The sequence below is a fragment of the Oncorhynchus clarkii genome, chromosome 28 (genome assembly GCF_045791955.1).
Source record: "Oncorhynchus clarkii lewisi isolate Uvic-CL-2024 chromosome 28, UVic_Ocla_1.0, whole genome shotgun sequence".
Lineage (NCBI taxonomy): Eukaryota > Metazoa > Chordata > Actinopteri > Salmoniformes > Salmonidae > Oncorhynchus > Oncorhynchus clarkii.
Window position 1 is genome coordinate 18,137,296 of NC_092174.1, and position 27,857 is coordinate 18,165,152.

The window sequence follows — 27,857 nt, forward strand, 5'->3', positions numbered from 1 at the left end:
TCCTGAGCGGTATGACAGCTGCTTGGTCCCATGGTGTTTATACTAGCGTACTATTGTTTGTACAGATGAACGCGGTACCTTCAGGCGTTTGGAAATTGCTCCCAAGGATGAACCAGACTTGTGGAGGTTGACCTTTTTTTTTTCTGAGGTCTTGGCTGATTTCTTTTGATTTTCCCATGACGTCAAGCAAAGTGGAACTGAGTTTGAAGGCAGGCCTTGAAATACATCCACAGGTACACTTCCAATTAACTCAAATGATGTCAATTAGCCTATCAGAAGCTTCTAAAGCCATGGCATAATTTTCTTGAATTTTCCTGTTTAAAGGCACATTCAACATAGTGTATGTAAACTTCTGACCCACTGGAATTGTGATACAGGGAATTATAAGTGAAATAATCTGTCTGTAAACAATTGTTGGAAAAATGACTTGTATCATGCACAAAGTACATGTCCTAACCGACTTGCCAAAACTATAGCTTGTTAACAAGAAATTTGTGGAGTGGTTGAAAAACAAGTTTTAATGACTACAACCTAAGTGTATGTAAACTTCCGACTTCAACTGTATGTACATGTAAGTATATGGATGAACGATGGCCGAGCGGCAGAGGCAAGGTGCAATATATGGTATAAAATGCAGTATATACATGTGATATGAGTAATGTAAGATATGTAAACATTATTAAAGTGGCATTATTTAGAGAGGCATTGTATAAAGTGACTAGTGGTCCATTTATTAAATTGGCCAGTGATTGGGTCTCAATGTAGGCAGCAGCCTCTCTGAGTTAGTGATTGCTGTTTTACAGTCTGATGGCCTTGAGATAGAAACTGTTTTTCAGTCTCTCGGTCCCAGCTTTTATGCACCTGTACTGATCTCGCATTTGAAAATTGCTCCAAATGATGAACCAGACTTGTGGAGGTCTACAATTTGTTTTCTGAGGTCTTGGCTGATTTCTTTTGATTTTCCCATGATGTCAAGCAAAGAGGCACTGAGTTTGAAGGTAGGCCTTGAAAAACATCCACAGGTACACCTCACATTCACTCAAATGATGTCAATTAGCCTAATAGAAGCTTCAAAGCCATGACATCATTTTCTGGAATTTTCCAAGCTGTTTAAAGGCACAGTCAACTTAGTGTATGTATTGCTAGGTTTTACTGTACTATTGGAGCTAGAAACACAAGCATTTCACTGTACCTACAAAAATATCTGCAAATCTGTGTATACGTGACTAATAAACTTGATTTAATTTTATTTAGCAGAGTGGTTAAGGTTAGGTTTAAAATCAGATTTTAAGAAAATAAATTGTAGAAATAGGCAGGGTTTAGCCATAATTATGACTTTGTGGCTTTGGTAACTAGTGACGACAACTCAGCAGGGACATTTCTAACCCTGTTACTCACACTCCATAGTCAAGGCCATAGGCAAGGCTATAATCCAATATGAATGTCCAATACACACAATAGACTGTCAATGGAGGTGATTTCCCAAAGTCAAAGTCTTTCAATAAGAGCTATGATGTAGAAGCTGTTCAGGAACCTTTTGGTCCTACTCCGGTACCGCTTGCTGTGCGGTAGCAGAAAGAACCGTGCATAACTTGGGTGGCTAGAGTCTGTGACAATTTTTATACATTCATTTCAACTGTTTTGTTTGACTGTTTATTGGCAAATTAATGTATTATTGCATTCATTCATTTGTAAGTTATGTAACAACATTCCAAACTTGTTTAGCATTATATCTTCCAAATAGGGCATTATACTATTTGTATCAGTTTCAATAGCGGACTGTTAATTTGAAGGCGAACCGACGATTCCTCTATTGTGGCTATCTTCACACAACTGGAACATCAATTTCTCCATTCCCAACTGGTAGCTACCTCGAGTGATCCAGCTAGCTAACGAACGCTTCACATTGAGAGTTCTGGGTTGATGTTCCATATTTACTTTTCTACTAGTAGAACCTCCGCTTGGTAAAATTCGAAGAATAATATAGATTATTTTAATTCTACTGCACAAAACAAGTGCAAAGTTAATAGCTACTTTTAAGCTAATTTGCTAGCATTTCTAGTTAGGAAAGCTAACGTTACGGTATTTTGTTTTCTGAGATTTGGCTAAAAGGGCGGGTATTTTTTTTGTTTTTGCCATCCCAGCCCCCAACAGCTTGTTATTGCTCATTCGAAGACTGCAGTAAATCGTAGCTAGCGTGCTCGTTAGCTTGATAATATCGTGCGTATTCAGCCAGGAAGCCAATTCAAGGCCTTGCTTACCACAAGTCTTTGCATCGTCGTGCAGTGAGAGCTGACAGGTGAGTAGCGCCCATTGCTTAGTAACGAGCCAGCTCGCTTACTCGTTGTTGCTAACTGTCGTTCGGTATCTGCCTAGAACTATAACAATATCGTATAACTAGCTATACGATAGCAAGGTATAAATTCACGTTTACTGAAGCGGCTGTCAAACTAATTTAGCAAGTTAGCCAACTAACGCGGTTTGCTTGTTGTGCGTTGTTTTTAGCAAATACATAGCTAGCTAACGTTAGCTAGTAAGCTCCCCACGTTATAATCTTGCTACTTTTAGTTACGTAACGTTAACTACACGAATATGGAAGTGGCTGCGTTTGTTAACGTTAGCTACTTAGCTCGTGAATTGATTGGTAACTAGTCGGCTAACTAGCTCAGTATTCACTATTCGACACTTAACGTTGGCACAGATAGCTAGTTGCTAAATGTTTCGTGACTTTGTTCGTCAGCAAATCAATGTGCCACCGCAGTGACGTCCGAGTTAAGTAGCTACAGACGTTGCTATCTAACTACCAGCTAGGTTACTTGCTAAATTGGCGAGCTATGAATGGCCTTGTCTGGAGCGTCAGGTGCACATAATAATTGGTGTCTAGCCTTTGGAATAGCCAGCAGGTCCTACTTGCTTGCTTACAGCAGCACTAGGGTCAGACAACATTCCTGTGTATATTAAGACTGCAGAACTAGATATGGCTCGAAAAACGTACCTAAATCCAGGGATGAGAAATACGTTGTACTCCGAATTGCCCCATTATCCCAACTGTTACACCAAGAAGATTCAACGATTGAACGACTGCTAGTAGTTTAGCAATCTTCTCGATGTAATAGTTGGGATACTGGGGCAGTTCAGGGTACAATGCGTTTTGCATCCCTGGATTTGTTTTGAGCCATTTCTCGCGCCGGCTCCAGTGTCTTAATATACAAAGGATTCCTGTTCGACCCTAGTGCAGCTGTAAGCAAGCGGGTAGGATCTGCTGGCTGGCCTTTGGAATAGTCTCCATCAACAATTGCTGTTGTTAAAAGGGGTCTATAAATACAATTGATTGATTGATTGATGGAGGTGACTCATGCTGGAGGTCGCCATCTTTCACTGAATGCTGATGATACTCTGCTTTTTCCAGCAGTTTGGGTTAACTTTGTAGTTGAACGGGCTTTACACAGCATTACTTTATAGTATTTTACTAGCCAGAATCACTGTAAATGGCAGTCACATGCCACCATGATTCTAGCCTAATCTCAGATCTGTTTGGGCTCTTGCCACAATTACATAGGTAGCTAGTTAGCAAAAGAGCAGAAACAGACTGCCACTATCTACTGTCTAGTTGGCAAGTTTTGACTAGCTAGCTTAATCTGGTAGCTAGGTTAACCATCGTCCTGTCCTCACAAATAAAAAAACACACAATGGAAATCCTCCTTGCAGGCTTTACCTCATCGCATGGTCTCTGCCAAACTTGTCAGCTGGAGCTGAAGTAACAGGCTGTGTCTTACTATAGTATCCACAGTAATTTTCCTGAAATGTGACAAGAATATCTAAATTAAAAATGATAATGCATAGTGCAAACAAGTTGGGTAGTACCAATGATGGAAATAGTAAAATTGTCTGTTTGTCAAGTTGTCTGAGGTAGGGACTATTCAATAGGAACTTGTCAACTTGACAGCCATTGGTGGGCTACATCAAACCTAGCATGTCATTTTATCACTGATGGCATGTATTGCAGTCACCACTTGTAGTGAACAGTTGTTGGAACTCTGCTTAAATTGCCATTTTTGTGGAGACCAGAACGTTGCTTGCATACTGTACAACAGCATAGTCCTCAAGTGACAATGCAAATCAGCAAAATTGCAACAGGTTTATGTCAATACAAACGGTTAGTTTGTCCAATCCGCAGTGGATTTGAATGTTTGCAAAATTTCCAAAAATACTTTTCGATATTTGGTGTAATTCTGGGGTGTCCAAACCTGTTCCTGGAGAGCTACCTTCCTGTATGTTTTTGCTCCAACCCCAGTTGTAACAAACTGAACCAGGTTAATCAACCAGCTAATTATTACAATCAGGTGTGCTAGATTAGGGTTGAGGTGAACCTACAGGATGGGAGCTCTCCAGGAACAGGGCTAGATTACGCCAGGGCTTTCCATCTTCTGTTTCTCAAAGAATAAGCAGAAATGCACGAATAGACAATTACATACAGGGTTAACACTTAAATGATAACAAGTTATGCCCATATGTCAAATAGGTCCATGACACAATATTACACATGACAGTTAAAGATTAGTGTGGGAACCTTGTAACTGTTGGCCATGATCTCTGAATTAGTTGTGCAAGAAATGAGCACAATTGTTGACTTGTTGAAACAATTGCTTTGATAACTGTAGTTAGTTGTGCCTTGCTTGATGGAAAAGCATCTGTTTAATTCTTTACAATGGTCTGTTAAGCCCAGCTCACACTGTCTGTGGTAATGAGTATGTAGGTCAAAGGTCGTGAGCTTTACAGCCATGCCATTATTTTTCTGCTTTGTTTGCGAACACAACGAGAGCTCATGTTAGACAGGCATTCGATTGTTGGGGGATTATCACTTCTTTACAAATTGGACCTACTGGATAGAAAAGGGACATTTCCAATGGTGTTCATACTTCTAGATTGCATGTATGTTTTGTTGACACATATTACTAATGAAATATTTCTTTGCACTTCCATGGTGAGATACAGCATTGGTTGCTGCAGTGTTTTCTCTGTGCATATTCACAAGGAATCAAATGTGACGAAATGGAGGCACCTACCTGAATTTGTCCAATATGAAACACTTGGTTTTGTTTTCCGTTGCAAAACGTTCCACTATGGGGTGCACTAATGAATACAACCCTGGTAAACTTATTTGTTTCTCTGTCCGCAGCTTACTTGGTGACAAAGAGACTTCTCCCTGAGGAGCCAAGAAGTAGACGGCTCATGACTTCTGACCAGGATACAAAAGTTGTAGCTGAACCACAGGTGCAGCAAGTACAAGAAGCAAAAGAGAGCTCTCATCTGGTAGGTACTAAATATTAGGCTCCTAGAAATTCCGCCAATGCGGAGAACACGGACGGAATCCATACATTTTAAAACGGATTTCAACAATATTCAAAATGTAGGGAATCAACTAAATGTAACAAATGTATTAATTTGCACACATTTATCATGGCATTAACAGGATGCATCAGTGATTCGTATTGGTTTGGCTAACTTTACCATCACATGTGCGCTGCAAAGACACTGCTAAACAACAGCCTCTTGCTAGGTGCACAGTATAATTAAAGGGCAACTGCACTCAAATCAACATTTCTCAATTTTCGCCAAACTCAAAGGTGGTTTAAACATTGTTGAGGACTTAGAACATTCAATGTTGTTTTTCTATTAAAGTGTGGTTCTCAGGTTCCCTCTCAAAATCAAACGGAGAAACTGAATTTTGGGGAAATCTAAATGAAACCAGGCAAAAAAACACATGCCTTTTTAACTAAAACTATACTTCTCGATCATCTGAACCAGTGTTATCTCATCTTATGCTTTACAAAAGTAGGGGAAACCTCTCTTCTCTGAACTGGTTTGGTAAACATAGCTTACCTCCCCACTGATGTAGCCTAATTCTATTTTAAAAAGATGTTGGTTGCTCTCCTGTGTAAATGGCTATATTCTCCCACTTAATGCATGTTTTATTGCTGCAAGAGTTGATTTCATGTTTTCTGACACTTAGCGAGTTCCTTACGCCTATTTGTAATTGTGTTTGTAACCCAATTTTTTGACTCATTGTAGCTTCATGGACTCCAACTTTTCCTAAATTTCAAGCGCTGACTTTTCCTCAATGCGAACTGCTGTTGCTGTTTGGGGCCGAGGCCATTTATATAATAATACTTTGGTGGGTGCTTATATTTGTCCTAGTTCACACATGTACAGGTGTGTATTAATACACATGTGAATTGGAATTGTTTTATTTTTTGCATGTCCCAACTCCCCCTGAGATGCCCCCAGAGAATGTGGTCACAGCCAGGGTCTGTCATTATCAACGTCGACCCTCAAGCAATTATGGTTACGTGCCTTGCTCAAGGGCACATCGTCCGTTTTTTCTCTCAACTTGTTGGCTAGCAGCTTTTCACTTGCTGGCCCAACACTCTAACCGCTAGGCTACCTGCTGCTGCTTTCATCACTAAGTGTATTTTTCAAAATTAAGTATACAGTATTTATAGGGACAGACATTCTTTAGTTGGCATTTTAACATCTCAGTCATAGTTCTGCTGCAAGCTTTCATGTCTTCTGTTTCCAAGATACTCCTGTACTGGTATCCCTACAGACTCCTCACTTCTTTCACACAATGGAGATGTGTGTGTCTCTGGGGTCACATCCCAAATGGCAACCTATTTCCTACATAGGTTGCCATTTGTGTAGCCTACCTGCGACCACATGCTTCTTAACAAAATGTAGCCTACAGCATGCAAAGACAACATGCTCTTCATCTAATGAAACATACAAGCCTTATGACAAATCTATTGAGCGAGACTGCCAGCCACATAGCTGCACCATGCAAGGAGAGCACAGCACTCATGAGGAGTCCTCATTTTAACATATGCGTGCTGTGCTCTCCTTGCATGGTGCAGCTATGTGGCTGGCAGTCTCGCTCAATAGATTTGTCATAAGGCTTGTATGTTTTATTAGATGAAGAGCATGTTGTAGGCTACATTTTGTTAAGAAGCGTGTGGACGCAGGTAGGCTACACATATTGAAATTCCCCTTGTTCGTCAAGCTCTTGAGTTGGAAAGAATGTTAAGTTGAATAGCCTAAATGAGGGCCAAAAGGAAAGCTTATTCTCCCAAATTAGGAAATGGAAAGACACTGCTGTCTTTTTCCAGTTTCATTTAGGCTAAACACATGGCATACGTTTGGAAACAAGATTGGTTTCAGGAAAAAGTCCCCAATGGATTCTTGAGGTATGCCGTTTTCACGTCTCAATCCAGGGACTTTTGTTGTTAAGGTAATTATTTATGCCTCCCGCCACTCGCCTTATTAAAGAATGACCTTTACTTCCATGTGTTCCTTGTTAACATGTAGTGTGTGATGTTAAGCATCTTATTCTATGCTGCTCTGCTCAGCGCTACTGTGCCATATGCTGTGGCATATGAAAATTCATGAATAGCACATATGACCTATTTAAAGCTATGTGTTGGCCATATCTTATCCAAATGTGAAAGCTGTTACATTAATGACTCCAATGCTGCTGCCACTCACTGGAATCTGCCTGTCGTTGGTTCTAGTATAGTACTAGTTAATGCTCTGTGTCAGGTTGGAGATAATTGTTTTCAGATCTGGCTGTCCAAGAGATGTCCATTTAGTTGTAACCTAGGCTATATGCCAGAACCTGTAAGCTTGTGAGGATGCACAAGTATAACATTTCCTGTGGACACAGCACCCCCCCCACCCCCCCTAGGTCGTTTGAATCCGGGGTGCTCAGCACATTACCAGTCCACTGTCTGTCTGTCCTGGGTCTGGAGCTCAACGTGGCAGAAGCCTCCCAGACGGACCAGTCCAAATTGTGTGTTTTGTTTAGTATCCTTTTCAGGGACTTTAACCTATCCCTGTGTACAAATGAACACTTCCCTGGCTGTCTGACTGACTAAAGGAGCAATGAAAACATGCTGTGCACTCGATGACAATGTCCCCCGACCCCAATGTCTATAGTTCATAATGAATAACAGCTTCCCAAAAATAACATTTCCAATCAGGCTACTGGGAAAAGGTGAATCACTCCCCTCAGTGAGGGATGGAAGCACCAAGGCATTTTATTGGGAAAGGTCAAGCGGACCTGAAACGCTCTGAAGCTTTGGACATGGTAGTCAGTTATGTCAGGCCAGTTTCTATAGCAGCCAGGTCAGATGTGGGAGTGGGAGGGTATTACATTATTGCATGACTGGATTATAGGCTCTTTGATTCTCCTGCCTTGGTCTCAGTGTGGCGCTCTGGTTTTGATGTAGCGTTTTGTCTTGGTGTGTGTTGTACGCTTGACCAGACCCCATTGAGTTTATAGCCTAATGCAGTGTTTTTTAAAGTTTTTTTATTTTTATAAATAGACCCGGGCAAATAGACAGAAGCTCCCAGTGAAAAGCAAAGGGCCTTGTTGCTGTTCCATCAATGTATTATATCACTCTGAAGAAAGCTGGATTTACTTTACTTTGGATACTCAGCCTCTTGAATTTCCCACAGCAGAGAATCATAACTATCCAAGTTTTCCATTAAGGCTTTTTGTACCAACGATGTCATGTTAATGCAGAATTCTGCATTTTTTCACGCAGAAAAAAATCAAACAGTTATTTCTGCTCTTGTTCAGTCAGTTCCAAATCATGAATGTAAAATGACTGTTGTCTTTCAGTTGCACTTCTCCACTCAATGACATATTTGCTATCATCAGAAATCAGATTCCCTCATACACAAACGACATTGGATCGGCAGACAGCGCTCTGACTGATCTCTGTTAGCAAGTTAAAATGCAAGATGAACTTGAAGCAAAACATGAGGAAATGTAGCTAGCGTCGTTCTTTCTATGATACAAAACATGAGGAAATGTAGCTAGCTTTATTCTTTCTATGATACACAACATTAGGAAATGTAGCTAGCTTTATTATTTCTATGATACACAACATTAGGAAATGTAGCTAGCTTTATTCTTTCAATGATACACAACATTAGGAAATGCAGCTAGCTTTATTTTTTTCAATGATACACAACATTAGGAAATGTAGCTAGCTTTATTTGTAATTATAAGCTAATTGTGTGGCTGCTAGCCAAATAGTGTTGCACTTTTGTCGTCAGATTAAAAACTAAGCAATTTTTTTATTATATTTGCTTTCATTTATTTTGTGTGAAGAAAATGTATAGTTTCACGACCCTGACCACTATTGACCGCAAACCACCACTTGACTTTCAATATACAACTCGGGTGAAATGGTTTAAAATGCACATTTTTGGATGGTCTGCATTTTGAAAATGCTGATTTCTAAAAGCTAGTGTGACCCCTGACACTTGTATGTAGGTTATGGATATTGGTGTGTTACTTAAACACAGGTTCATCTGACACCTAAAGGCCTATTGGGTGTGGATTGCAAAAGGAGAAGCCTAGTGTACACACTGGATAATCCATTCCTCAGGCAGCTTCTGTCTTTGGCTCAGGTGGATTTAACGATAACCCACCTTAGCCATCAGTATGTCTGTTCGTTGGTGACGTGGGTTTGATGTTCTGATGGAGAGAGCATGACTCATAGGGTAGCCGCAGCAGTGATGAAACCAAAGCGCCATTAAATGGGAATGAGTGACAGCGACAAATCGGCGGCTGCCACGTCGGACACCTCGGCAGCAGTGTCTCATTTTTTTTATTTTCTCTCTCCCCCGACAACCTGTCGCTCCTCGTGACCCAGAGGCAGTTTGACAGCACAGATGGACCACAGAAGCAGCCACAGCCTCAGAAGCATCAAAGAGCAGTGAAGACTATGGGAGGCAGAAGCCCGAGGAGGGCATGCTGAATACGCTGTGCAATGCCTGGGAATCAGAAACCTCTGGAAATAACCAGGGGATAATAGACTCTTGGTTGGTGTGCTCGGAAAGCTCTGGGAATATCCAAGAGGTGATACAAGTAGTCTGTGTTGTGCTTGGCTCTGAATGTGGTTGAGGTGCCATATGGACCGTCACTGTGTGCAGCAGGTGCGATGACTGAGCCCGGAGTGTGTAGGGCATGATTGGATGCGCTCCTGGACTCTTCTTACTGTAGGCAGCGGAGAGTAACTGTTACAGACATGCCGCTTTGCCTCAGGACTCTAGTATGGCTTTTACCAAAGCCCTTCGCTACAGCCGTATAGCTTGTGAGTCTTGTGTAAGGAATTGGCAGAACAATTACTTATCTCTTGTGAGTATGTCCAGACTTCTCTTTGCCCAAATCAGTGGTGCTCAATCTGTCATTTTTGCAGTCTTAAGTATGTTGTCTTGATATCTCTTATGCCAGATATCTATCATTGTTGATTTTACTTAAATGCATTATCATAAACTCCGGTTTCTCAATGATGTAGCTATGGCTATATAAAACAGTTTGTTCTTTGTCAACCTTTTTCTGACAACATTTTGTGTATATTTTCCTTGATTTTTCTGTGGAACTGACAGGGAAACATTTAGGTTACACTAGCATTTTCTCACTGAGTCTGTTGCCTCAACTCAAAGACTAGGCGAACTCAAAGACATTTAGGCTATTCAACTTCTGGGATAACTAGTAATCCCAGAAGGGATGGTCTGCTTGCTGTGTGACAAGATGAAGTAGCCTATATAATCAATCATTGTCTGCATACATAGCCAGTATGAAGAAACTACTATCAGCTTTGCTGTACTGAGATGAACACACATTTGTGGCCACTGGCCATTGCTATTTGCACATTGGTATTTGTATGATCACACCACAAATCAAAACCAGCTTTATTTATACTGCTCACTTCAGAAATGGTATGCAATGTGCTTTACAGGAAAAAACAAACAAACAATGAAAATAAAAGCTGAAATATTTACTACACACAAACATAAGAGTGACAAACTGAATGACTAAAAAGCACCCTAAGGAAAAGCAAATCTAAAATATGTGTTTTAAGATATCTTTTAAATATGTCCTCAGTTTCAACCTCCCATCGGGTTCTCTGGCAGGCTATTCCAAAGGCTGGGGGTGCATAATCACTAAAGAATGCCTCTTGGTCCTAGGCTTTGGGATAGTTAAAAGGCCAGTGCCAGAGGACCTGAGGGACCTACTGGGTAACTTAAAAGCATGTATGACATGTATTGTGGTACAATCGTGGATTGATTTTAAAAACCAATAGAAGAATCTTAAAATGTATTCTAAAGCTCAGTGCAGAGACCTTAAAACCGGTGTAATATGTGCTCTGTATGTTTTGCAGTTGACCAATGGCTTTCTTGGGTAGACCAGACAGGAGAGCATTACAGTAGTCATGCCTGCTTGTAATAAAAACATGGAAGAGTCTCTCTGTATCAGCCTGAGAGAGAAACGGCCGCACCTTTGCAATGTTCCTCAGGTGGTAAAAAAGCTTTTTTGGTCACTTTCCAAGTGTGTGATTCAAAATTGAGTTCAGAATCTAAAATAACACCTAGTTTTTTTTTTTTTTACCTGGTGTTGTCTTTATTGACCATGAATTAAAATAAGCGACTAGATTCGCTCTGTGCTTTGGCTCCAACAATAAGTACCTCTGTCTTGCCTTGATTTAGCTGGAGGAAGTCGTGAGCATCCAAGTATTTAAATCGCTAATACAGCTGAAATCCTCTGACACAAATGTGAAGTTGTGCATCTTCTGCGTAGCAGTGAAAATCAATGCCATGCTTTCTGATAACGCCGCCAAGGGGTAACATTCTAGATAGATGGATATATGAACAGTACGCAAGGTTGAATGGCAGAGCCTTAAAAATAATGACTATTGTCAAATTCCTGGAGAGTACCTTCTCATTATTCCTTGATCTAGCCTATATTCTGCTATACTGATAGTATTCTTATACATCTGTACTCCTGTATTGTTGTTGAGTACCCCTCCTTTCTTTTGTCTGCTGAAGTGTGGAGGCCTACCTGAACTCATGTATATAATACTCTCCTATCTTGTCTCCTGCCACAGGAATCTGCCAAGTTTTCTGACCTGAACCCCAATGCAAAAGCATGGGCCAATCACATGCTTAACCTGGACACTGCCACTGCGACTGGGACTGCGAACACACCTGCTCTCCAGCTATGGAAGGATGGCTGCGATAGCAGCTCTGCTGACCCTGGGCCAGAAGGTCAGCCATTTTAAGTACCGGCTGGAGATAGCCATGGTAACAGATGGGGTCGTGTCCCAAATGGCACCCTACTCCCTACATAGTGCCCTACTATTGATCAGAGTCCTGGTCAAAAATAGTGCACTATGTAGGGATTGGAGTGCCATTTGGTGCGCAACCCCTGTCATCACGGCGCAGCCATGGGTTGAATCATTTATACTGAATTTAGTCAGAGGGAGAGCTATAAATATTACCAACCCATCCTTCCTTCTAACACATAATAAGCAGAATCATTTTATGTGCGGACGTTAAGATTAGCCAAGTTTAGCCGTCGTGGCAGTTAACAAGGGACTGGTGGGGACATGAAGGTGATAAATTAGGACCAGTTTTATTCAGATTGACACATCTACATTTTACTCCTAGCTCATTATGTGAAGTTAATTGTGGCGATTAAAGTAGTCACATGTTCATGGTATCCATTTTAACATCTAGATACTTACCTCACTTTCCCCTTGTATAGATCAATGTGTTACTAGTACTACATAACATGTAGGCCTATTGTTTCTTCAACTTAAGCCATCGCGGTATTACTAGCTAGTGTTAACGGCTTTCTTGGTTGTCCCTTTAAGTCTGTCCAGACTATGAAGCCAGTGAATACTGTAGCTTGTGTTAACTGCTTGGATGGTTGTTTCCTGTTTTTACTCTGTCCAGGCTATGAAGCCAGCAAAGACAAAGTGTTTGAGGAGCCCCTGTTGGCCGACCCAGATGAGCCTCCACCGGTGATGATGGCAGAGCCAGCCCCCATGGCCGCAACCGTCACCCTGGAGGGCGCCGACCCTGCTATATACCCAGAGTCTGGCCAGGAGGCAACTCACACAGGTGGGATCCTCATCCACTGGAGTGGAGACCATTCACTTGAGTTGAGCAAAGCGTCTATGAAAGTGATACACAATTATATAAATGGTATTCTCATTGCACTGCAACATTGTGTTTTAGAATATTAGAAATGTATGCATCAATGAGTTTGTTTTAACTTAAACAACCTGTACCTAAAGGGGACTGCGTGTAATATAATGAATGGTCTAATGTCATTAGAGTGCACTATATAGGGAATAGGGTGCCATTTGGGACAATACCTGTGAGTTGAATGAAATGAAGGGTCTCTGCATGAAAGTGAATGTTGTGTTGTCTGTTCCCCCGATGAGCAGACAGTGAGCTCCAGCAGGAGAGCCGTCAGGAGGACCTCCGGGAACACCTGAAGAAGACCCTGGAGTTCTGTCTGTCCCGGTGAGTAACAGTCAATACTACACACTGATTGTGTCACAAATTACACCCTATTCCCTATATAATGCACAACTTTTGACATTTTGACCAATGCTAGTCGTACTCTGGTCAATTGGCCCTGGGGAAGAAGTAGTGCACTATATAGGGAATAGGGTGCCATTTGGGACATAGACATTGCCTACTACAATACAGCCAATAATGCACTGGGCACACTGTGCTGCAGAAACCATATAATCTACAGCCGTGCAGCACAGAGGCACAGCTCTGCCATTACAGAATACAGAACCCGCCTGACCAAACTTTAATTGGCTCTTAGGGGAGGTAGCTAGGGGAGTAATGTACACCACTACTGTTCCATTTATTATGCTGTTCACCATACAGAATGTGTTGATGCTGGGCCATAGTTTTTGTTGATAGTAATCAAGTGCTGCCCATGCTAGAATACAGCCAGTGAAATATGTCACTGTGATGATGCACAATGGCCGCATACTCATTAGTTCTCTTTGGCCCTTTGTGGGAGGCGTGTTCTAAATGAAAGCTTTATTTCATGCTGTCAAGAATTCCCTGGTGGGTGCTGTGGGGAGGGAGGAGTGACTTAGGCTACAGGGAGTGACTTACTGTTTTGTCTTGTCTCTTTGCACTTACAGGGAGAACCTGGCCAGCGACATGTATCTTATCTCTCAGATGGATAGTGACCAGTATGTGCCAATTGTGACGGTAGCTAACCTGGACCACGTCAAGAAACTCAGCACGGACGTGGAGTTAATCGTTGATATCCTACGATGTAAGTGACACCCTTCTATTTGAAACTATCGTTCACTGAACTTTTTCTGATTAACTTGATACTAACAGCAATTTTTGTTATTGAGACTAAAGAGACATTGCTGGGAAGAGATGTTTCATTTGGATTGGTTTCATATGGATTTCAGTTGTATTAGTTAACCTTCTTTGTACAACACCAATTCCTAGCAACATTTGTTACATGGCAATAAAGTTTTCAGATTTTGATTATAAATTCACTGGACTTGAATATTGCCCTGCCCCTGTAGCGTTGCCGTTGGTCCAGGTAGATGAGAAGGGGGAGAAGGTGAGACCCAACCAGAACCGCTGCATCGTCATCCTCAGAGAGGTCCCTGAGAGCACTCCTGTAGAGGTATGTTCACTGGCTAGCCGCCATTTGAGTCCCAAATGGTACCTTATTTCCTATGTAGTGCACTACTTTAGACCAGAACACTAAGGGTTGTGCACCACATAGGAAACAGGGTGTCATTTGGGACATTCTGTCTGGACCATTTAAAAGAAAACAATGACTTACCTTCTTCGACTGACTGTATCCAGTATGGCAGACAGTGGAAAGAAATCAGTCAAGTTTCAGCAAGACTAGGTCATTTTCGTACAAGCTCTAATGTGACTAGGCTATATGTGTGTTTTAACCAGGGCATTGTAGGTAATTTCCTGTTGAGTGCACAGCACACTACCTGAGGTGAAATCATTACTCCAAACAGTGGCAAAACTTTGTTTTGCAATGAAAGCTTTCTATTGGGCAGATTCAGGTAGGTCCCTCCATTTGCTGAACCTGTCCAATCGAAACAGTAGTTTTCGTTTTGCAGCTGTTTGGAATAATGATTACAACCCTGAGTCGTTTTCCTGGAATCATAAGTCATACTGGTGTATATGTCTGTCAACTTTATTTCTTTACTCATCTTCCATCTTGCGATGTTGACACCCTGTTAAATATGTTATGAGCTGTGTTCGAGTACCCAAACTAACATACTACATACTTAATGAGTATATACTATTAGTTAATTTTAGTACAATGTAAACTAACAGTATCCTTTCAGTTGAGCATACTAGCTCTTCGCCTGTCTACCGGAAGTTGATGCTGTTGCTATGCGACTTCTAACTAGCTAGTTAGCATAACAAATTACTAGTAAGACATTTCGGGTGTGTTTTTAAATTCAATCTGGAGTGCTAAATTGCGCTCGTAAATTCAGAGCGTTTCCCTCTCGGGGGGCACATTAGACGTTCGGGGCCGAGGAGTAGGGTTGATTTGAGCGTGCTGACCTTACAACTAGAGATTGACCGATTTATGATTTTTCCATGCCTTTACCGATATCGATTATTGGAGGACAAAAAAAAGTCGATACCGATTTTAATAGGCCCATTTAAAAAATATATATGAATAATAATGTTTTTTAATTATAAAAAAAAAAACATGTCATTTTTTATTTATTATTTTTGAAACTTTATTTGTATTATTTGTAATAATACAAATAATACTGAATGAACAATTAACCCTTTTATTTTAACTTAATATAACACACAAATAACATCTATTTAGTCTCAAATAGATAATGAAAAATGTTCAATTTGGTTTAAATGATGCAAGAGCAGTATTGGAGAAGAAGGTAAAAGTGCAATATGTGCCATGTAAAAATAGCTAACGTTTAAGTTCCTTGATCAGAACATGAGAACATATGAAAGCTGGTGGTTCAATATTCCCAGTTAAGAAGTTTTAGGTTGTAGTTATAGGAATTCTGACGCGTCGACTATTTCTCTCACTACCATTTGTATTTCATATACCTTTGACTATTGGATGTTCTTATAGGCACTTTAGTATTGCCAGCTTAATCTCGGGAGTTGATAGGCTTGAAGTCATCAAGCATTGCTAAGAGCTGCTCACAAACACAGTAAAGAGCTGTTTGAATGAATGCTTATGAGCCTGCTGCTGCCTACCATCGCTCAGTCATTCTGCTCTATCAAATATCAAATCATAGACTTAATTATAATATAATAAACACAGAAATATAGGTAGGTCATTAATATGGTCAAATCCGGAAACTATCATTTCGAAAACAAAACGTTTATTCTTTCAGGGAAATACAGAACCGTTCCTTATTTTATCGAACGGGTGGCAACCCTAAGTCTAAATGTTGCTGTTACATTGCACAACCTTCAATGTTATGTCATAATTCATTTTCAATTCTGGCAAATTGATTATGGTCTTTGTTAGGAGGAAACACAGTTCGCAACAAGCCAGGCTGCCCAAACTTGTTGCATATACCCTGACTCTGCTTGCACTGAATGTAAGAGAAGGGACACAATTTCCCTAGTTAATATTGCCTGCTAACATGCATTTATTTTAATGAAATATGCAGGTTTAAAAAAATATATACTTCTGTGTATTAATTTTAAGAAAGGCATAAATGTTTGTTTGGGTACATTTGTGCAGCGAATGTGCTTTTTCTTCCCCGCGAATGCGATTTTGTTAAATCATTTGGCGACGTTGAAGTAGGCTGTGATTCGATGATAAATTAACAGGCACTGCAATGATTATATGCAACGCAGGACAAGCTAGTTAACCTAGTAATATCATCAACCATGTGCTGTTAACTAGTGATTATGTGAAGATTGATTGTTATTTTTTTATAAGATAAGTTTAATGCTAGCTAGCAACTTACCTTGGCTTCTTTTGATGCTGCGCTTGTGTAACAGGTGGTCAGCCTGCCACGCAGTTTCCTTGTGGTTTGCAATGTAATCGGTGTCCAAAAATACCAATTATGAAAACTTGAAATCGGCCCTGATTAATCGGTCGACCTCTACTTAAAACGGCAGTCAAGCACCCAAGCTAACGTTGGCTTGCTTGCTAGCTACTTCCAGACACAAATGAGACCACTCTGACCATTTTACTCACCCTAGCAGAGCTGGTTAACCAGAACGTTGGTGACTAACTATGCTCCTGGCAACAATTTAATTATGCTTTTTTTTGCCGACGTTTACTGACACCGGCCATATTCAACAGGTGTTGAGCGCTCGAAAATGCATTATTCTGCTCTCTGGTACACTTGGACGAGAGTGCTCTGAAATCGGAGTAGATAGCCAGATCGAATTTACGAATGCACCCGAATGAATGTCCATTGAGAACGACTATACAATTTAGCTAAGCTAAGAATAATGGGAATAATCAAGTCAATAAACGTTGGGTAGTTAGCCTATAGTTAATATACTGGCTAGTTTGATGTATAAGTAGCCAACTAACGTTAGGTAACTAGCTAACAACATACCGGTACATACTGCTGTAATGATATGTTATGTGGTTCGTAAGCGTGTAACTAACAAATTGCCAGCCAACATAACGTGCAAGGTAACTTATTTGAAAAGCCATTACTTTGCTCAACATTTTCTTAACATTTGTCATAATTAGTTAAAGCAATGCATTTGTATCCACTCTCGTTGTACTTCGGCTGCATATTTTCCGCCAATTTCTTCAAATCTGAAAATTATGTGAAGCTACGCCCATTTCCTGAATTGCATTACGGTCCCTAAAGTACGGAAATAGTGTCCTATGCTTGTGTACTTCATATTTTGGCGAATTTAGTACGACATCCGGGAACTTTTGGCATACTAACTATATCCATACTATGACAAATAAGCATACTATATACTCAATTCACGTCACAAATAGTACAGTTAGTATGAGTATTCGAACACAATGACACATTGTTTAAACAGTGTTTAGAGGTTTCAGTTATTGTGCAAGTGGGTGGTTATCAAAATTAATGCAGTGTGACAAATTAAAGGGTGATGTTTTTAGCTGTTTACAATTCCGAACATTTTAATGGTGTTATTTCAGTCTGAACTGTATTCCCATTGGGGAATATTGACAATATTTGACATTGATCGGGCCAGTTTATTTTTGTTTGTTGGATACAGATACATACAAGAGAGAGTGTGTTGAAAAAGCAGTGTGCCAGATTCGAACCAATGCTCGAGCAATGTGCTCCAGAGGCAGTGGCTTAGACCGCCCTAAGCTTTTCAATCAAAACCAGGAACTTGCTCACATTTCCTGTGGCGTTTTGGCATTACTAAAGGGATAGATCAGGATTTTGACAATGAAGTCCTTTATCTGCTTCTCCAGAGGCAGATTAACTCGTGGATAACATTTTTGTATGTCTCTGTGTCCAGTATGAAAGAAGTTAGTTTCGCCAGCCAATGCTAACTAGCTTAGCATATGCTAGCTGTACCCGAAGACTTAAATCCTGAACTATCCCTTTTTAAACTTGACATTTGCTCTTGTTTTGCAGGAGGTCGAGGCTCTTTTTAAAGGAAAGAACTTACCTAAATTCATAAATTCTGAGTTTGCCTACAACGACAACTGGTTCATCACCTTTGAATCAGAAGCAGATGCACAACAGGTAAGGAACATTCTGGAATGTTGCACCATTGCATGATCATGGCTCTTGATTTTGTACTTTTCCCCTGCACGTCATAGCATGTTTTAGGATTGTAGGGCTGGTCTATGTTTGGTTTACAACCGCTAGTTGTGGCCATACAGGGTTTTATACTGGCCTTGAGCTTACGTCCTTCTCAGAGGGTATACAAACTGAAGATATATTTTGTGCTGTTTCTGAAGTGTTCATTTAACCTTTTTTTTTCTAGGCATATCAGTATCTTCGTGAAGAAGTGAAAACCTTCCAAGGGAAACCTATTAAGGTAAGCTAATTCATGTTTTTTGTGGTAATTAAGGTTAACTTCACCCATTTACTGTACTTTCTGGAGTATGGGGCTTCAGAACCTTTTTCTGTCTACATAACAGCAACTAATGCTTTCCCCCAAACGACTTCCAGTGGATGATAACAACAAGTCAATCTAGTGTTTGTTTGGGTTCATTTATAGTTGACGTGAAATAATACCCTGGAGAAATGTGGCTAATTTATTCAAATCTCTGTGCACCGCTTTGAAAAATGCCTACTTTGAATATTTGTTTTTGAGGAAAAATCAATTTTCTAAGGAACTCTAAACTCTAAACCCCAATCAGGCACGGATAAAGGCGAAGGCAATTGCTATCAACACTTTTATGCCAAAGAATGGCTACCGCCCGGTGGAGGTAAACCCATATGCTCAACAGCAGCAGCAACAACAACAACAACAACAACAACAACAACAACAGCGTTACACCTCGTACTACATTCCTCCAGTGTACAGCCCTCAGCAACAGTTCCCCCTCTACAGCCTTATCACTCCACAGGCCTGGTCAGCCACCCACAGCTTCATAGACCCTTCACTGGTGAGGACAACAGTCATGCACACACCTACAAACCTACAATACAGACTAGGGTTGCAGAATCCCCAAAATTCTGATTGGGAAATTCATGGATTTTATGCCTTTTCTCTCCTGATTCTGGGAATCTTCCCACCGGTGTTTCTGGAAAACCTGGGAATTTTAGATACAAATTAAAAATGTTTGAGAAATTACCAGGATTTTTCAAACCTACCACCCACAAACCTACAAGACATCAAATGAGAGGTTTCATAACTTCACCGTATGATATGCTACTAAAAATCCTATAAAAGTAATTGATTTAGTGTTTCCTTCTATATTCAACAGGTTACATCATTTCACAACACCCAATTCATCAATGGATTTACAACATCCCATAGTTTTAAACCAGCGACGTCTCCTCTTGCTGGTGTTAGGCACTACTCTCCCAGGAATAGGTGGGTACACTGACATTCCATCTAATGTACACGATACTACCAAGAATGTCCACATGACTGTGCTTGTATTATAGAAATAGAATGAGTAGAACAGGTATCCCCATTCAAGTCAATAATTCCATAATGTGTGCTCATACCAATTCTATGGAATGATGTAGGATCTTTAAACATTATTGATCAGTGTTTCTTGTGGAATTTTTCAGGAGTCACACTCACAATAAACCTCACCTGAGGCCCACAATACCCAACGCAGATCAGCGTGGCACAGGGCTCCTGGACAACCCCACCATCTTCAACTTCCCCACAGAGCGCATCCTGAACGGGGTGCCCCGGGGTTCCCCCCAGACGACGCGGCTCCTAAGCCAGAACAGAACCAGGTTACCCCCCTCCACCATGACCTACCCCAGGAGGGACATCGGTACGGGTCGGGTGGAGCCCGTCAGCACCGACTACTCACTGGGCATGGGCCGTGGAAGGTAAGTGATCATCCACTATCTGCATGAGCTTCACCACCATAGACATCCATAGGTTGTGTCCCAAATGGTACTATATTTGTTATTTAGTGCACTACTTTTGACCAGTGCCCATGGGATCTGGTAAAAAGTAGTGCGCTGAATATGGTGCTATTTGGGACGCATTATAATTTTACGAGAGAGAGCATGGCGCTCATGTTTTGGAATTGAAATCTAAGGCTAAATTGTGCTTCAAATAGATAAAAAAATGTCAGTGAATCTTTCAAATGTTCTCTCTCTTAAAGGACAAATATTTATGGTTCTAGGAAAAAGAGGGATGACAACAAGTTTACAGTAAGTACATATTTTTTTAATAACTCTCCTCTTAAACTAGTCTTTGACTTTGAGAAAGATCCATCAGTACTGATGCTGAAGGCTGTGACCTCTCCTGACTGAATGTTTGTATTGCAGGGATTTTGTAGGTATGGTTGCCAGGCTGGCTTTAGCACCCTGGCCTACATACTGCGCTCCTTTTGACCCGCCCTATAGGCTCTGGTAAAAAGTAGTGCTCTATGAAGGGAGTAGGGTGCAGAGGTTGTTTTCTCTGACTCACTGCATTGTGCCGACTCCGGTTTTGCTTAGGGAGTGGCCACCCTGTCTGACGGTGTTTGATGCTGTTTTGTTGTATAGAGAGTGGCCACCCAGTCACCCCCTCCTCAGAAGCCCCCGTCCCCCAGCTTTGAGCTGGGGCTCTCCAGCTTCCCCCCCCTGCCTGGGGCCGCAGGCCACCTCAAGACCCCTGACAACATGTTTGAAAACAGACTGGCCAGCATGGTAATAGGAGCCACAAAGGTCAGGGTCAGTACTTACCACCACAAGCTGTCATCTCCAGGCCACCGTACTCTGTGTGTTCCAAATGGCACCTTATTTCCTATGTAGTGCTCTACTTTTGACCAGGGCCCATAGACTTCTGGCCAGGGAATATGGTGCCATCTGGGATGCAGCCAAGCTCTCATCTCCAAGCCAACATAGTGAATCACTTAGCTCAACATTTCAGCTTTGCTGTCAGTAGGAACCTGATGTGTTGTTTTTCTCATCCCGTTCCAGAATGTAAGTGTTGATGCCAGCGGTGCAGGCGCCCTCCTCCCCTCAGGAGGACCCAAGGAGCCACTGAGGACGTTCACGTCTCCACAGCCTCCGAGCCTCCTGCCCGCTGCTCCCCCAGCCCTGACCCTAGCACCAGCCTCGGGCCCTGCCCCTATCCCCACTACATCCCAACCCGCAGAGTGAGTATATGACACGTGTGTTTCAACCCCCCCGCCACACACACACACTATTTCTATTTAGAAAAACACAACTTATTTTGTTTTTCATATCATACAGTATCTTTTCTCTCACACTTGTCTATTTCCTCATCAAACATGCCAAACACGATAGATACAGTAGTTGTTGTCAAAATAGCTTGGTGTAGAAAAAAAATGAACAGAACTGACTTAGCAGCATTTCATGCCCTACTCGTCTTTGTGAATGAATTGTGAGATACTGTGTGTTTCAGGGAAGTGAAAGTTCCAGAGGCGAAGCAGAAGGAGAACCGGGTCTCTGTGGAGCTGGTCACTGACACCCTGTACACCGCTAGCAAATATGTTCAAGTCAATGGGGCTGCTACAGTAAGTGCTGGTTCACCAAAGCATTTAAACAACCAGGTGCAGTTATTGATATTAGCTGATCTAGATCTTTTGATAGCATCTATACCTAACTTGTGGACCGTGTTTCTTATTTTAATGCATGTCAAACCAGGGTGCGTAGTCAATGTCCTATGAAATGAATCATCTACAGTCTAGCTTTTTTTTGTGTGTTCAGGAACTGCGAAAGCCCTCTTACGCTGAGATCTGCCAGAGGATTAAAGACCACGCTCCGACACCACAGGCCCCTAAAGAGGCCAAGCCAGCCAGCAGCGCTGCCTACACAGGAGAGGAGAGGAAGTGCCCTGACGCAGCTCCAGGGGACAGGGGCGAGTCCAAGGCCCCCCGAGAGACATACCCAGGCTCCTCCAAGCCTGCTAACCCAGGCAGACCCCGAGAGGTCCGGAGACCAACCGGCCGGTGGCCCTCACCACCTCCCCACCACCCAGGGAAGGGTCCCAGCAGCAAAGATCTCAACACCCCCCCAAAGTACCTGCAGTAAACCCCAACTGCAATAAAGTCCATTTCAAAACAAATGTGTGAGAGGAAAAAAATCTGGAAAAAGTCAGGGCTATTGAAATACAACCTATCCCAAAATCATCAGTCACAGCATAGAGAGGATGTGTTTCTGGATCAGGGCTTACTGACAATAGCACCTCAGTGTGCATGTAGAGAACCGTTCATCTTTACTTATTTATTTTTTGGGAGGTTTATTTCATTTTGATTTTTGTTTTGCATTATTTTGTGTCAATCGGTCAAATGAACTCTTGTTCAGATTAGTGGGATAAATTCATATGTCCAAACTGCCTTCCAAGATAATATTGTGAGAGTAGGTAGACTGGAAGCCACCCAGTGAGTGAGTGAATGAAGGGAAGTGGATGAGTAACGGAATAGCGGTTTAGATCTTGTTAGTTGTGGGGGGTGTTTCTGTATGTTGTATGCAGTCCTAAGATGTAATGTGATTCCATTGCAGGATGAGATGATCAGTCAATCAGTCATGAGATTGGCGTCCCAAATGACACCCTATTCCCTGAGTAGCGTACTACTCTCGGTCAAAAGTAGTGCACGACATACGGAATAAGGCGCCGTGTGGGACGTAGCCATAATTGTTTTTACATATTTACATTCATATGCAAGGTCAACTAGTCTAGTGTCATTTTAGACTTCACTGAAATCCACAGAAGACCTACTTTCTGAGGGATTTCTGAGATTATTTTTGCCAACACGGAACTCTTTGTCATTGTAACACCAGCATATGAGGATAATACATTTATTTGCATACTGGTTTTGATTGTTGGTACAAGTACCTCTAGTTGTTGCGTGCTGGTGGTTTTAAGAGCGCCAAAGTCTTTATCTGGTATTTCTTGTGGTAAACAATAAAATGTAGTTTTCTGCTATCCCATTCACAGGAGTCTGTTTCCTAGCCGTATAAAGCACATTGCTAGTTAGGCCTCTTAGAGAGAGGTACTATCAGTGTCAGTAGAAATCTACATGTATTTTCATCTCAGAAAAAAAACGCATAAATTCATCATGGCTATTGGTGACTTTACTCCTTCTAAATTTAGCTGTGAAACGAGCATGTCAAAGACTAGTTCAGCGGGCACATGTTGGCAGTGGAGGTGGCTAGGCTACTATAAGGAGTAGGCAGTAGGGTTTTGGCAGGGTGCAGTGACTTCATTATTTTAGATAGCTATGGTGCTAGAGGATGAACCTGGAACATGTTACTTCAATGAATCTGGTACTGTACTTAGAAAATAATACTTGATACATGTCGTCAACTAAACTTTGCACTATTTGTTTTGATTCTGGACATACAGAAGCAAAAAGGGAACATGTAATTCTAGTTTCATATTCTCTGAAATGTAAAGAGGAATATTGAAACTGCTGATAGTCACATTATAAGCCCTTTAAAATATCAGTTATACAACAAATGTAGTTTTCTCCCTCTTGGATTTTAACCTTTCTTTCCATTTGACTTGCGCATTATTATTAAATGTTGTGGCAGGGTAATCAGTTTCAGAAGATCTAAATGTTGACTAATTCGATTAACCTCTACATGGAGAAATTCACACGAGTTAAACTGTTTGTTTAGTAGGCATTTACATGGGAGTAGACATACTTCCGTGCAGGATAAAAATAACTAGTTATTTTCTTTTGTGCTCACTTTCATTGATTTAAACCTGTGGAGTTCCACTAACAATGGCTTATTTTTGCAGTGGTGTTTTATTTGATTTTGTTTTCCATTTTAGGTAGTGAATTATGAAACCACTGGTACGTGGTGTTTTTTTTTTTTTTTTTTCATTTTTATTTTTTTTATAAAGCGGTTTGTTTATTCAGTAGTACAGTAGCAAATTGTAATGTGGGTTTACACCTTAGATCAAAGGTTCCCAAACTATGTCCTGTTATCTCCCCCCCCGGATGCACGTTTTTGTTTTTGCCCTAGGACTACACAGCTAATCCAAATAACCAACTCTTCAAGCTTTGATTATTTAAATCAGCTATGTAGTGCTAGGGCAAAAAACTAAATGTGCACCCAGGAGGGGACCCAGGACTGAGTTTAGGAAATCCTGGTGTCTCCAAAACATTTACAATTAAGTATAATTGGTTGAAAGGAAGAGGTGGGTTTTTTCCTTCACTACAAATGTTAGATATTAAGGTAAAAGACGAGGCAGCCCTTTTAGAATGAAGGTATAGCTTTAGTCATTGGGTGACACTCAGAAAATATGAGTAGTAAACTGCACCCTGTGAGCAGGCAACTTTGACCTGTTTTGGATGCTGTAAACCTGAGCAGCCACTGAGTCCTTTCAGTTTGGACAAATGTTAGGCAGAGCAGGCAGCACTGTTGGGTTGTTCCAACACCTTCCCCTCCATACAGTAGAAATGCCTAGTTTATTTTTTGCATGGTTTTCTTCTGGAGATTTCACCTGGCTCTCCATACAACAACCATATAGCTTCCAAATTCCCCTCTGTGCTTTGCATAAATCTCTAAGTAGAAAAAAAGTGGAACCTGTGCGCTTCTTTAGTGTCTCATTGACGTCTTCCTGCAACAAGGAGCTACCCTGGAGTACTCTGCTTAGAAAAGAGGACTTAATTCGGAGGGAGGAGACATTGCCTGTATTGATAGTCATTGCTGCTTTTGATTTGCATGCCGTTTGGTTTGCAAACACATTATTTGGGGAGTTTGATTCTGAAGGACTGAGATGCACTTATGGGCGGTCTTAAATGGCAGATGTATTATCATTTTTTGTCGTTTTTTTTCCTGAGATGGTATAAAAGACATGTTGCTCTGCTTATTTAGAAACCAGTGCTGTTTATTCCATGAGATATCATTAACGTTTATTTTCAAGAAAAAAATATATACCATTTTATATATTTTCAAATGTATAATTTCCATCCGGTGTTTAAAAACTTGAATTTTATTTAAACTTGAAAATGACTTTGCCTTAACTTTTATACGAGACAATGTAGAGTTAGTTTATTTTTTTTCAAACCCCGACATGTTACTAAGGGAGACGCATGGAAATATTTAGTCATACCTAACGTCAGAAGTCTTACTTGGTCTTAAAGTACAAATCTAGCAGCATTTTGGTTTTGTAAAATTTATCTCAACTCTCTTTTGATTAACTTTGTTCCTTGTTTTTATTTTCTGTTTGTTTTGGGGGGGGAAATATAAATCCTGTAAATGCAAAATAGTCAATACTGTATCAAATATGTTCTTTGAACTGTGTGCTTTGCTTGTACAGTTGTAAATAATCAGAAAATATAAAGAGGTACCTTAAAATGATTTAAAAAAACATATATTGATCTTGTTGAACTATTAATGTCGCTTTTGAGCTGGATGTAGGATATCTAAATGTTTGAATTTCTTTAAAAAAAAAAATTGTTCTGATGTGAAGAATTGCGTCTGCCTCACTTTGCAATGTGGGCAGGTTGTCTGATTGTAACTTTTTAAATGTCATTCTCATTCCATTTCCATGTGTTTTCTCAACAAACAGGTGTTTGTTTCTGTTGTTTAGCCCCTTCACTGTGCACAATGAGAAAAGGGGAGAACCTACCTGTTGTACAAATACACATCTTCAAATGACAGTACAAAGTCCATACTCTGTCCTGTGACAGACAGCTTATATCAATCTGATGTGTGATTTGGCCCATAAAACAGTTCTTTATGAATCACAGTAAAGCACATTTGAAGCACAGGAACATCAAACCTTTCACACACAACCAATGTCAATTCCTCAGCAGCATACGGTATAATTTGTACCAGACAACCTTTAATCGTTTGGCGCAAATTGATTAAGCATGGTTGATATTCTGTAATTTTGCTTTTGAGTTTTTTTGTTTTTCATGAAAATGTACATCAACGGAACTTTCGTAGCTCCCAGAAGTAATAACTGTACTTAGTTTTTTTTGGTAGGCTTTACCAGTGTTTAGACTCAATCATAATAGTGTAGATATTTTTTACACTTCTCATTTTCTTGCAGAAATGATTTCTGGCACACTGTATAACATACTGTGCATTGTCTTTTTGTATCATTTGATCACACATGTGGACTGCGTTTAATGTGGCAAAAAAAAACTGTGCCATTTAATTTGTTTCAGACTGGCAGTTTGTTTGACTTGTACATAATATTTAAGCGCCTGCCATTTTATATTTTGATATTTGTTGTTACTCATGGGAAGTGTAGCTGGTCCAGCATTATAAAACTGGGATTTAAAATCTGATACCACTGACATTAGACAAAGTACTCATAGCAACCTGCATCTGACCGGGTATCTGATCTGACTTATGAAGTCGAGGCATGATTGTCTGTAAATTTAAGCTGGTCTATGCTAGTAGGCCTATCTAATGCAAAATGCTAATGCTGTTGTCTTTGCAGATTGGGTATGGATATGTTATCAGGCTGGGCACTGTGGGTGTGTGTGAGCGTGAAGTGTACCACCTGGGGTCAGCAGAAGTATAAAACACAAATGCAAAGTTGACTGACGGTCAAGTTAACCCAAGGTTCATTCGCCAGCTAGGTGTGTGCAGCATGATGATGAGAAAATTATTTTTCATTCAATGTTATTGGTTCATCTCTCCAGAAGATGATGGCACTGCTTACAGTACGAAAGACTGACTGAACTTGTGTTGAACTTTTTCTTCTTTCTTTTGCTTGCACTACTAAAGCCCTGTTGTAATGTTCGGGCTGTTCTCCTTGTGTACACAGACAAAGTCTCTCATATCAGGCCGTCTCGTTCTCCTTGCCCAGTTTGCTTCGATCTGCTTCGTCTCACCAGTTTGACAGTGTCATGTATTTTTTGCAACGTCTACAGCTTGTTGTAAGTTGACCTTGCTTCTAAAGTGATGTGACAATGCACCAACTGACTGGAATGAGACACAGCCATTGTCTCACTATCAACTCACTGTGGTCAATTAACTCATTTTTACCCATACCATGTTACGCTAACAGCAGTGGACAATCGCTGACTTTATGGGAGAGAAGAACCTATGAACATAACAGTAGTTCATGGAGGTATCTTTGAGTGCTTTTGATTTCTTACCTATTCTTCCATTAAGACTGGAATCAAGCGTACATGTCAACTATTGATAATTTAAGTTACTCGTGTCATGTTAAGCTGTCTAATTTGGAGGGAAAAAATGTAGCTTATTGAAAAATAAAGATTTAGGCACTGTTATTGAGTTCTGTGTGTGTGTGTGTCCCATAATCTGGGATGTCTGGGGGCTGATCAAGAAAAAATATAAAATTGTATTTATCACATGTGCCAAACACAACAGGTGTTACAGTGAAATACTTACAAGCCCTTAACCATCAATGCAGTTTTTAGAAAAATAAGTGTTAAAGTATTT

At 40.7% G+C, this 27,857-nt stretch overlaps 1 protein-coding gene across 5 annotated transcripts; it reads left to right on the top strand.

Annotated features, from left to right (window-relative positions):
• Positions 1-1,837: 1,837 nt before the first annotated feature.
• Positions 1,838-27,685, top strand: LOC139386909 (la-related protein 4B-like). 5 transcript variants are annotated; one of them, XM_071132787.1, is made up of 17 exons: positions 1,838-2,299; positions 5,180-5,313; positions 11,955-12,114; positions 12,805-12,972; positions 13,302-13,380; positions 14,025-14,161; positions 14,427-14,530; positions 18,462-18,572; positions 18,817-18,870; positions 19,196-19,444; positions 19,766-19,875; positions 20,079-20,351; positions 20,633-20,681; positions 21,018-21,179; positions 21,435-21,613; positions 21,883-21,994; positions 22,188-23,413. In XM_071132787.1, exons 2-17 carry the CDS (start codon positions 5,233-5,235, stop codon positions 22,509-22,511), a joined length of 2,352 nt encoding a protein of 783 aa, XP_070988888.1. In that variant the 5' UTR covers positions 1,838-2,299; positions 5,180-5,232; the 3' UTR covers positions 22,512-23,413. The 5 variants fall into 5 exon arrangements, with proteins under 5 accessions (XP_070988888.1, XP_070988889.1, XP_070988887.1 ...); XM_071132788.1 differs by having other exon boundaries at positions 1,844-2,299; positions 20,654-20,681; positions 21,018-21,185; XM_071132786.1 differs by having other exon boundaries at positions 1,853-2,299; positions 21,018-21,185; positions 22,188-27,685.
• The last annotated feature ends 172 nt before the right edge of the window (positions 27,686-27,857 follow it).